Below are 12,986 nucleotides of genomic sequence, written 5' to 3' on the forward strand. Positions count from 1 at the left end.
GCTTTCAGTAGTTGCCACTTGTCGTTGTAGTTGTTTAGTCCAGAGTGAGTTCGGAGTATTGAGAGAGCTACGGGTTAGCTTCGCTCTTTAGATGCGCTTTGCTTTGCATTGTGTGTAACGTTCTTAGTAGTTAAGCGTAACTACTAATTGTGTAGAGACATTACGTTATTTCGAAGCAAGAGAGATGAAAAATGAGCAGTGCTCTCGCAGGGACTCTAACCACGGACCTCTCGAATACGCGCCGAGTATGCTGACCACTACACCACGAAGGCATGCTAAGAAGGCGGGAGAAATACCTTAGCTACTCCCCCTTTTAAAGAGCAACTGGGGATTAATGGATCCAATCGCCAATTTCTGGTGGTGGAGAACCATTATCCACCACCTTTTTTAGTTCGGGCGCCACTTTAGTGACATTAGGTTATTTTGAAGCAGGAGAGATGAAAAATTAGTACTGCCCTCCCAGGGACTCGAATCACGGACCTCTCGAATACGCGCCGAGTGTGCTAACCACTACACCACAATGACATGCTATGAAGGCGGGAGAAATACCTCATAATTTTACTCTGTGGTACTGTGAAGAATTGTACGAGTATTTCTCTGGAAAGTTCCAGAACTCTGAATTGTGTAGAGCCCTGTATCATCGGACGTGTGTGCATTGAATCTAATATGAACCAATACGCACTTAACAGTGTAATAAACTATACTTCGGTGTATTTTTCATGCATTACGAATGCTTTTGCAGCATAATTTTAGCTGTAATACTCCTGAGGTACTATAAATGCCTCGATAACATAACGGCCTTGAAAATTACAAAACGTAAGCTATAGCGATATCAAAATGGCTCAGAGGTACATTGAATGGTTAGAAAAATCCGAATCGTGTTTTGAGATTATTCGCAGAAGTAATCACTTGATTGTGTTTTTTTTTTTTTTTTCCTCTAAATGGTCTCCTTTTCATGTTGCCATTTTCTTATTCTCAATATAATCCGTTAACCTAGTTTTGGGACGAAATAGTTTTCGATTGGTTTCTTCTGGATGTAATCTGCATTGCAAAGCAGGTAAAAATCGATGAAATTACACATAAAACGTGAAATCTCTGCGGATATTTTTCATAATTCCCCCGAGAACGAGGTTTAATTAAAATGGACTGTCGTTTCCGTATTCAACTGAGCTGCGACATTTAGAAGCAATGGAAACGGCGGAATGTAATTTTCTGCCTAAAGAACACGAGGGCTTGCTTTCAAAAGATCGCAGTTTAATTTTATAGCAATCGAGAAATACGAGAAAACTAATGAAGCGGCTCAAGTGCTGAAGTTTGCAATGCGCGACTGAGGATGAATGCATTCAGTTTTGTCGTCGTTAAGTTGGTTTTATGCACTGCTGATTGGCCTCGATGTTTTATTCGAATCGTCTGACAGCATGTTACGCTATTACCTAATATAAAATGAATGAAGGCATAATTTTTACTTCCTTGTACGAAGTAAAAAGGAAGTATTGTAATCGCGAAAAGCTTCAGGCAGCATATTTCAACGAAAATATCCACTTTGTCCGCTTTCGAATGCAATTTAACGATGTTTTTGCGTGATATCTGTACGTAAGGACAGAATAAAAGACTCTTTTTCCTCCAAAGAAAACTAAAAAACTGCTTTAAAATGAATTCTGAAGAGAATTTTTCGTGGCGTCTGTACGAACGTATGTACGTACGTGCGTACGTACGCATCTCGCATAACTCAAAAACGAGTAGCCTCAGAACGTTGAAATTTTGTATATAAGACTACTATAACATGTAGATGTGCAATCGGCCGCGCCAAACGTATATAAATATATTTATATATATACCCACTCTGTTACCCGGCTCAATGATCTCAGTTTCTTTACTCTTATATGTTTGTAAATTGTACATTTTTTTTTCTCATTCAATTAATTCAGTTCTCACTTCGCGAGAAGGCAAAAATACATAAAAACTGAAAATATCTATATTAAAATTTACGAAGTAAATCTTAAACGCTTATTTCCTCGAAAAAATTCCAGAAAGGATTAAGCATGATTTAAATAATAAATGAAGGCGTTATCTTTGTTGTTGCGAAGCTAAGTTTCTCTAGATTGGCAACAAATCCACTAGTTTCCTGTTTCAAATGTAAACATGAATGGCCGCCATTAAAAAAGGCTTAGCGGCAATTAAACAACTTTAAAATTGCTGATAATTCTAAAGATATTGCACACAGATTTACTAAAGGCATAAAATCCTTAACCGGAAGATAAAAACAACATAATTCAATCATTTTTAAAGCAAAAAATGTACAATTTACAAACATATAAGAGTAAAGAAACTGAGATCATTGAGCCGGGTAAAAGAGTGGATATATATATAAATATATTTATATACGTTTGGTGCGGCCGGTTGCAAGAAAAATACGAGGTGCACATCTACATGTTATAGCAGTCCTATATACAAAATTTCAACGTTCTGAGGCTACTCGTTTTTGAGTTATGCGAGATACGTACGTACATACGTTCGTACAGACGCCACGAAAAATTCTCTTCAGAATTCATTTTAAAGGAGTTTTATAATTTTTTTGGAGGATTATTTCTGTCCTTACGTACAGATAGCACGCAAAAACATCGTTAAATTGTATTCGATAGCGGTCAAAATGGGATATTTTCGTTGAAATATGCTGCCTGAAACTTTTTGCGATTACATACTTCCTTTTTACTTCGTACAAGGAAGTAAAAAGCAGAATTCTCTGACTCGTTTTTATAGAGGCTTTATATAAGGCTGTATGCAGAATAAACAGACTACCTTATGTTTCTTTCGCACGCAACCTTTGTTAACGTTTGCAGATGGTACATGCATGGAAGCGTAACGTAAATAATGTAACGATCGTAACGGGCCAAAAATTTTCAGAACACTCCGTGTAATTGGAGTGTTACTCGTCGAAATTTCACCGAAACGAATTTTTGAACCCGATGCTCTAATAACTCCACAAAAAGTTATCGATTTCCTTTCTTTCTTTTCCCCTTTGTTTTAACTGGGAGGGGAAGAAAGAAGAAAAAGGAAGGAAACGTAGGCTAGGCTGAAGAAAAATTGGTATTTCGAAGATTGGTTTTGATTTCAGAGAAATCCTTCTCCGCTTAAAGTTCCCCGGTTAGAAGTGAGGCTTTCGTGCAATGTGAAATGTTGCCATCGGAGACTGAATTTTAGTTTCTGCTAAGTCCACAAAGTTTAATATTAGTTTACAATAACGAATCTGACGTGTTCAAATTCGTCGCATTCGAATTAAGTCGAATTTTCTCTCTGTGATTAGTTGGTATAAAAAATTTTGTTACTCCGTTGGTGTAAATAAGAGGCAACTTTGAATTTTTAACTCAGTTAGGACATTTTTATACGCTTTTGCTATGTTAGGTTACGTTACCCTATTGATACCGTTTATTAGGAATTAATTTATAATTAGAAAGTTCTATTATTGCACTAAATTTTATTTTCTACTAGCTTTCGCTCACAGTCAGTTCCTAAAGTGCTGCCATTTAGCAAAATAGGAATTTTACTTCTTTCTGAAATTTTTTCAAGAATTACCTCATATAAACGTTTTATACGAAACACTAAATTTTTGCGAGAAAATTAAGAATATGATGTTCAAGAGGAAATATATATATATATATATGTGTGTGTGTGTGTGTGTAATAATAAAATTCCATAATCAAGAATACACTTAAAATTCTAACTGTATGTTCTTTTCATTTTTAATGGCAACGTTCTCTTATTTGAAAGTACGTGGAATTAAATCCACAGCCCCGTAGTCCAGTTGTTTTTCCCGCCTTTTCTACACGTACAGTTATAGAATGTTCTGGAGATATTTAAAGCGAACTGGATTGGCTGACGAGGCTGACGTCATTTCTTGGAAGCTCCGCCTTTCCAGAGTCTATAAAAGGACTCGCAAAAGAATATCGAGGCTTTTCTTTAATGTCACGAAGCAGTAAACTTCATACAAAAAGTTATTAGTAATTCTTTTTTATTTACTCCGGATATCTGATTTTTTAACTGCTATTTTCTCCTGAAATATAATAAATGGATCCTGTTTTTTAAAACTTATCGTCTGATAATTTAAGCTACGAGAAAAGCTGGTACATCACTTATATATATATATATATATAACTAAAATAACTCTGAAAGTTTTCAGATTTTAAATTACGCCTAAAGGGCGTTTTTTTTTTTTCCTCCATTTACGCATATATACAAGTTTCAAGAGCATTTGGACTAACGCCATTTTGGGATAAAAGTGTTTAAAAACAGAATGTCTGTAGAATTTCCGATAGAGAGTCTCGCGCGCTAGAGATAAAAATATTTAATCCGCACAGTGTATTGCCACTGCTTGCTTTGAAATCGTCGAGTTTCTTAATAAAAAATTCATCAGAGTTTAAAAAATAGGAAATAGATAATAAAACAAATTCGAAACTCAAGATTTGTCCTTCCATGTGCTCGTGTTCGGGTGAAAGACTACGTTATTCAAAATTTGATGGCTCTGGGTATCATCGTTTTTTCACAATGCGAGAAACATACATACATTCATGCAGATTCTTCATTTAGTTAAATATAATACAGGGCGTTAATATTTGATGGCAACAATTTTAAAAGTGATACAGCCGTTTATAGTGATTCGACGCAAAATGCCGTCGGTCTCAAAACATCAGATTATAACACTTTCTGTGGGCTCTAAATAACTTATCCAGGTTCATTACAATACCAAATATATATATATATATGATGTATCAGCTTTTGTCCAGAATAAATAGATCGTTGAAGAAATATAGATGTAGTCGTAGCTTAAATTATCAGACGATAAGTTTAAAAAACAGGATCCATTTATTATTATGCAGGAGAAATAGCAGTTACAAAATCAGATATCCGGAGTAAATAAAAAGAATTACTAATAACTTTTTGTGTGAAGTTTACTGCATCGCTGCATTAAAGAAAAAGCCCCGATATTCCTTTTGCGAGTCCTTTTATAGCCTCTGGAAAGGCGGAGCTTCCAAGAAATGACTAGAAAGTCCTCCACGAAGGCATTCCTTCCCTTAGGCAGATAGCCCTAGTGTGATTTGCCATAATTAAATACACCACCACACCACACCAAGAAATGACGTCAGCCTCGTCAGCCAATCCAGTTCTCTTTAAATATTTTCAGAACATTCTATAACTGTACGTGCAGAAAGGGCGGGAAAAACAACTTGACTACGGGGCTGTGGATTTAATTCCACGTACTTTCAAATAAGAGAACGTCGCCATTAAAAATGAAAAGAACATACAGTTAGAATTTTAAGTGTATTCTTGACTACGGAATTTTATTATTACATATATATATATATATATATATATATATATATATATAATAAGTAAAAAAATCTGAAAAGTTTTAGATATTTATAAAGCTTTGCGTGTTACCGTTATTGATTAAATATCATGTTCTTCGCACTTCAAACACATAAAATTCAATTCAACATCAATATTACAAAACAGGATATCTTTAGAATTTTCTGATACACACGTTAGGGATAACTTTTTTTCCCTCCTTCGTACAGTGTTGCGATTGCTCACTTTGATATCGTAGAGTGTATTAACCAAAAATTCGTTAACCCTTTCGCCGTCCTCTCCTGTCCGCGAAAATCCCCCCCTCCCCAGCGGCCGTCTGTTTTTTGTAGCGTGTCATGTTGTTTTCTCTATACATCATAACTTTCCATACATGACTTTCGTAGTGGACGAATGTCAATGAATGTTAAGTAAAATTATAAGGAAATAAAGCATAATGGAAAAATAATAATATCTCTGCTTATTTCTAACAGCAGGATAATTTGATAACGTCTGATCCAGGCGGTCCACTCCTCCCAATTTGTTGTTGTAATCTTTTACAATTATTGTTTTTTTACAGTTCTTTTCCGTATTCCAACATCAATCATCGAGTTATTATGGACTGTACTCATCAAACGTATATCCTTCTTGTCTCTCCAATTCACAACCTCATTTTTTCTCTTTTTCTGCTGAGTAGACGTTGAAGCCATCTCTCACTGTCTCGTATCTTATGTAAAATGGCGCGAGTATTCGTAAAATCCGGGTCAAATTCAATTAGAAATAGAATGCCTGATGAGTGCTGCCCTCTAGGAGGTATTAGAACAAACAAAAATAAAAACTCAAACAAGTAAACATTTAGATAACGTTTTAAACGTTTAAAAGTTTTAAAATGTAGAAGAACGCTGGAGGCGCGTTACGGCCGCCCTGCGGAAGTTTCACTTGAACGCACTACACGCGTTACGGACGACGAAGAGGTTAAAGTGTTACAAAATCTGCTACATATAATAAAACAAGTTTGAAATTCAAAATTCTGGCGTCCAAGTGTCCATGTTCGGTTGGAGGACTACGTTATTCAAAATTTGACGGCATAAGGTACCATTGTTTCTTCACAATGCGAGAAACATTCACGCATTTATGCATATTCTTCATTATTTAATTTCTTTAAATATATGGCGATAATATTTCGTGGCAACAATTTCAAAAGTGAATTATTTATTTTGAAAGAACGTAAAATGCCGTTTTGAAATTAATAACCCTTCTGGGCTAACGCCCTTTGGGTTAGTAAACTTTTATCCAAGTTCTGTGAGATGAATTATTGCCAACAAAATTATGTAACCATCAACTGAATAGACACAGAATCAAAACAATCTAAATTAACTCTATCTCACCATTTTTGAATGATAGAATTAAAATATACAAACACAAATTTACCAAACGACTTGGGTGTGGTTCAAAACTCAAAGCATATTGTAAAAACAATAGCAATAAATTCAACAATCTAAATCTAAGCTAACTTAACCCTTTGAGTCCCAATGGGGTATATAAGTCCCGGTAGAGGTTTAAGGAAGCTTATAGGTAATTTATTACGTATAAGGTACACGCATCGATTTACTACGTAGTTGATGTTCCACTAGTAGTATGCATCATTTCTAACATCCCCACTGCAAAATTGTATATGGTACGAGGGTAAGTTGAAAAATAAGTTTCCCCTGTCGACTGTGGTCAGAGTTGTGTATGAAAGTCAAAAAATAGAATGAGACATTAAAGATATGACATACCTTTATTTTTCCCCATAGGTACCAAGTACATTGAGACATTTGTCATATCGCTTGATAAGCTTCAAAAAGCCCTCCAGGAAAAAATCAGGGCTTTGCATATGGAAGAATCGAAGGCCGCATCTATGGAGAGGAAACATCCTCATCACCTGTCCGAAAGAAGTTCAAGACAGCTCCCTCTACAGCTAAAGTGCTCCTCACAGTTTTCTGAGACGCCCAAGGAGTTTTGTTGCTGGACTTTTTGGAGGTTGGAAGCATCAATGCTACCCGCTACTGTGACACCCTCTCGAAATTGAAAGAGGCGATTCGGAAAAAGCGGCCTGGCCTTCTCACATCTGGCGTTCTGCTGTTGGATGACAATGCCAGACCACATTCGGCGACGGCAACGCAAAACCATATTTCAACTATTGGTTGAGAGCGCCTACACCATCCGCCATACAGTCCTGATCTCGCACCAAGCGACTTCCATCTGTTTCCGGCTTTGAAGAAAAATCTCGGGGAAAGGCGCTTTGGAAGCAATACTGAAGTGAAACAAGCCGTTCAACGCTTCTTCCATATGCAAAGCCCTGATTTTTTCCTGGAGGGCTTTTTGAACCTTATCAAGCAATATGACAAATGTCTCAATGTACTTGGTACCTATGTGGAAAAATAAAGGTATGTCATATCTTTAATGTCTCATTCTATTTTTTGACTTTCATACACAACTCTGACCACAGTCGACAGGGGAAACTTATTTTTCAACTTACCTACGTACACCATACACTACCGCTACAATATAGTAGGTAGGTAGGTGACGGAAGACGGGGACGCCTGGTGGCTACCAGAGATAAACAGGCAGGTGTCCCTCGCCTTCCACTATCTAATGGCAACAACTCTCAGTGGCCTCAAGAGTCCACACCGGGAGCTTATTAAGAGTACATGGCCAAACAGGGGCGACTTATCAACATTGCTTGACTAATTACATAATTACAGGTATGGGACTTTGGGGCGGATTTACAGATGAGGGGCTCAGAGCTAAGTACTAAGCTACAATATGGCAGACCACCAGTACGATATGGTACACCATCATCCAGTCCAAGGTGTTGAATATAGAAGATCCCTTACCATCGAAGGGCTCACTAGAAGAAGGTGTTACAGTTGGACCAAGGAAAAACAAGAGAAAAAAACTAAAACAATTTGTGTGGCATGCAATCTACCACTATGCAAAAACTGTCTTACCTCTTATCACACATAAATTATGAAAATTAAAACCTTTTCGGTACTTTTCCGTTTTGCCGGCGCAGGCGATAAAGTCGCCAATAATGGTACAACTGATACCAAACGGAATATTCTCGCTGGTAACCTTTTACGCCTCATTTTCAAAACAAGTCGCAGATATTTCTTATCAGATTGATTGTTTTTTTCAATATTGCATATAATTACATAAAATTTTTACCAGATAGTTCAATTTTATGCCCTAAGACCATTCTCGGTAATTAAGTTAATTAGGAAGTAATCACACCGCTCACCCGAAGACGAAAATATAGTAAACGAAAAGTGAAGGGTTAAAATCGTCAATTCTAACGGAATACATCAGCGAAGTAAAGCACTGCGGTTTTACATAATTTCTGAGTAAGCTATTCGTACGAATTGAAACAATTCTTGCATTTAAGGGGGCTCATACACCTTAAACCCCTCATGATCTTCGAATATGAGATTGTTGCAAGAATTCGAATATTTTACTTATTTTAAAAGCAATTATTTCCATCTTTTTACAGTTGACTACATAATACAGCTGCTTTGGGAACTAGTAACCAGAAAGTTTGTTGCCACAAATATTTTTGTAAAATAATCTGCTTAATTTTGTAAATAATCTGCTGACAAAATTTTTCGTCATGTTTCCACCTTGCGCGCATGATATTTTAAAAAAAAGCTAATGGTACATTCTTGAAATTTGATGAAATTCTTTATAGGGGCACTATTTTTAACTAAACCCAAAATCTGATGAATATTTTAATATTAAAAAATTTTATGCACAAAGATATTACAGATTTTTTGAATAAAATACATTTTTTTAACTCAATTTCAAATAAAATAAAAATTTAACATGAAATTCTTAGAATTTTTGGTTCACAGTAGTTTCCAAATATTTTAAAAGCTATATATTAAATATGAAATTAAATTATGCAACAGAATGTTTTAAACTGTGCGCGCAATGTGGAAACATGACAAAAACTTTTGTCACAAAGCGAATTAAATTATAAAAATATTTGTGGCAACACGAACTTTCTGGTTACTATTTCAGAAAGCAGCTATATTATGTAGTCAGCTGTAAAATGATGGAAGTAATTGCTTTTAACGTAAATGAGTTATCCCAATTCTTGCAACAGTCACATATTCGATGATCTTAAGGGTTTTAAGGTGTATGAGTCCCCTTAAGCTTGTATTCCAAACTAATATTTAACTTGAAATTAATGTAAATAATTACTGAGAGAATTAGATTTTTTGTAGCGTAATTTACGTGAGATGAGTTCCTTGGGGTCACGTGATACAAACCGGCGAATCAGGATGTTGAACCATGAAAGCATAGTAAATTCTTAAAGCAATGTCTTTTTACAAATTTATTGCCTTTATTGATTGGCTTTTTTACAAAATTTTACACGTTATTAAAATGTTTATGCCTTCAAAATAAAAAATTCTTACAACATTTGTTAACATTTTTTATGTGTATACTACATGTTGTCGCCAATAAAGTCTGCTTGGCGAGATTTGCACCGGCGGAACGGAAAAGTACCATTGTTTCTTTTGATTTTTTTCTTTTATGGTTAGGTTATTCAATTACGGCAAAGCCTCGAGGGCTGTCTGCGTAATGGGAGGGATGCCTTCGTGGAAGACTTTCTAAGGAAAACTGGCTCATATACACGTTACACATGGGGAAAACCACGAAAACCCCCATGCAGCCAGCCCGTTCCCTGGATTCGAACCTCGGACCGAACTACCAGTGTTCAGCGACTTTACCGCTCGGCTGCTGGCGCGCTTTTCTTTTACGTGTCACCAAGTTAGTACTAATGGTACACATATATACCACCATTGCCACCCAGCGTGAAATATTTGTCCCAGGCTCCTGGAATTCTCCCATTTTAAAATAAAATGATTAAAATGATGTTTTTCAGTTCTTTGTGATAAATATTATTTTCTACATATTTTTCAGTTCTTTGTTTACCAAGAGTGCATTAAAAAAAAAGCAGTTAATACAAACAAATAAATTGGAACTGAAACAGTTAAGACTAACCCAACAACGTCAGCATCGGTAACAGACTTTTTTTTAATTGGCAAGAAAGCGGAGCGCAGTCCACACTCTTGCACACCTATTCGTAAACTTCTAAAATTTTCTCTACCACTCAAATCAACATAAATTCTGGAGTGACCAAACTTCACTGCGAAAATAGGCAGAAAGGAAAAAATAAACTAATAAACTAAACAGCTTTTCGTTAGTGAAACTTAAAACATAAATTCCGCAAGATAACAGTCTAAAACCTTGCAGAGTTCGTAACTAAAATTTGAAAGTTTTTTAAAAAAATTTTCCGAGGAATTAAAAAAAAAAAAAAAAAATATGAAAGCTTTCAGATTTTATCACAAAGGGACTTTTTTTTAACGTTTTCTGTGTTACCTTTATTTATTAAATAACATGTTCTTCGTACTTAAACCGTAATATTCAGTTCGATTGCAATAACACAAAATAATTTAAAAAGAGTATATCTTTAAAATTTCCGATACTCGTGTGCTGGAAATATATTTTTCTTTCCTTACAGAGTGGCCATTATTCACTTGGAAATCGTTGAGTTTCTAAATCAAAAACTGATAAATGCTTTACAAAATATTATATCGATAAAAAAAATTCCACATTCGAAATTTGGGATTTCAGATGCCCATATTCGGGGAGACAACTACGTCATTCAAAATTCGATAGCTCTAGGTACCGTTGTTTTTTTCACAGTGCAAGAAACATGCATACATTCATGCAGATTCTTCATTATTTCATTTTTTTCAATATAATGCAGGGCTCTAATATTTGGCGGCAACAATCTGAAAAGTCAGACGCCATTTATAGTGAAACGCCACAATATTAATAGCCCTTCTAGGCTATCGCCCTTTCGGCTAATAAATAAAATGAAACCCGCTTAATAGATTTTGCCTTATGTTCCTAAATTTACAAACTGCACCCTGTTCAATGTTTATATTATGCAAAGGATATTTTCTAACTGGTACTAGCTATTGTGAATAATTAATCGTGGGCTCTAGTTTTGTAAATTCTCGCTTTAGTTGTAGCCCATCAGGAATGGATCAAATAAAGTTTAATGAATTTTAAATCTCTGATTGTGTAAGTAATTATAGTCAACACAATAACCCCCTGAGAGTCGAGACATACATTTATAGTGAAATATCGTTAGGCGAACACTTCTGTAGGCATAACTGAGCACTAAAATTTTAATGTAACTGATAGAGTGTCTGTTTGTTTTAAAAAATTCAGTAATTTTTTTTATTTTGTTTCATAGTTTGATTTTTTTTCTTATTTTATTTCTAGCTCAAAGGGCCAGTTTGCCCTGAAGTGCTATTAATTTCGTTTTAGCATTTTGTGTTTTTCTTTTGAAATTGTTGCCACCAAACATTAGAGCCCTGCATTATAATTAAAGAAATTAAATAATGAAAAATCTGCATCAATGTATGTATGTTTCTCGCACTGTGAAAAATACGACGATAACTACATACATCAAATTTTGAATAACGTAGTCTTCTACTCGAATGTGAGCACCAGCGAGCAATGGCAACACTGTACGGGGAAAAAAAAAAAAAAAGAAAAAAAAAATCTCCACCGCGCGAGACTTCGGAAATTCTAAAGATATGCCCATTTTAAAATTATTTTGCGATACTGCTGTTGATTTGAATTTTATGGTTTAAGTGCGAAAAACATGATATTTAGTAAATAAAGGTTAAAAACGTTAAAAAACAAAATGTTAAAAAAAAGGCCTGTTTGAAGCGTAATATAAAACCTGAAAACTTCCAGATTTTTTATATTTTTAATTTTTCAGTTTTATAATTTTAATCATTAGCTGTAAAATAACCATTAACAGTTTCATACTTCATTAATAATTATAGTTCATCAGATTTAATGTTATAATTAACAGAAACACTTTTTTTTTTACGCTAAATTTTCAATTCACTACTTTTAAAATCCCCTAATTTTTTGACTGGATCTTGGGTAGATGAATTAGATCTTGGATAGATTCAACTTAGGAATTTTTTTTTCCCTAGGTTGGATCTACCCAAGATCTTAGGAAATTTTTTCCCTAGGGTCTAGAAAACCTAGGAATTTTTTTTTCAAAATTTCTTAGGTTGTTTTGCCCGTCCGGTGTAGAACGAAAATTTTCACTCACCTGCCGGGGGGATGACCTGGAGGAAGAGGAGAGGGAGGGCGACTCCAGCAATTGTAATCGTCCATCCATACATGCAGAAGGTGGCGGTCTGGGCAGGCAAGAGACATAACCGCAAACCGCTCGCGGGCACGGCACGGAGAGTTCTCACAGGTGTGTGCCGCAAGAACTCGGAGAGAGTTGCGTTGGACGGAGCGCCACCTGTCGGCCTCCTTTCCTCTTTCCAATCTCCTCGGGATAGTTATCTCCGTCGGCACCCGCGAAACCGTGACGAATTGAAGCCAGGTAAGACCCACCCCCTGTGAAGGGGGTGGAGGGATGAAAACTGTCCAGCTGCAACCCGCCAAAAATGAAAAACTCGTAGTCAGATGATGCGCAGGCGATTTTCCTGTGTCGCGGTATGCAAGACCACTTTCGAACGATACCTAATAACTTTTACATATCTCAAATGTCAATATTC

At 35.7% G+C, this 12,986-nt stretch overlaps 1 protein-coding gene across 1 annotated transcript in view; it reads right to left on the minus strand.

Moving 5' to 3' along the window:
• LOC146993851 (uncharacterized) overlaps nt 1-12,739 on the minus strand; it is a 345,063-nt gene extending 332,324 nt beyond the window's left edge. The window contains exon 1 of the mRNA XM_085826601.1: nt 12,530-12,739. Coding sequence (XP_085682727.1) covers nt 12,530-12,602 — 73 coding nt within the window. The 5' untranslated portion in view covers nt 12,603-12,739. The remainder of the gene's footprint in view (nt 1-12,529) is intronic.
• Between the last annotated feature and the right edge of the window lie 247 nt (nt 12,740-12,986).

Source organism: Stegodyphus dumicola, chromosome 11 (genome assembly GCF_044657685.1).
Source record: "Stegodyphus dumicola isolate Sdum_Otavi_A_Nest chromosome 11, ASM4465768v1".
NCBI lineage: Eukaryota > Metazoa > Arthropoda > Arachnida > Araneae > Eresidae > Stegodyphus > Stegodyphus dumicola.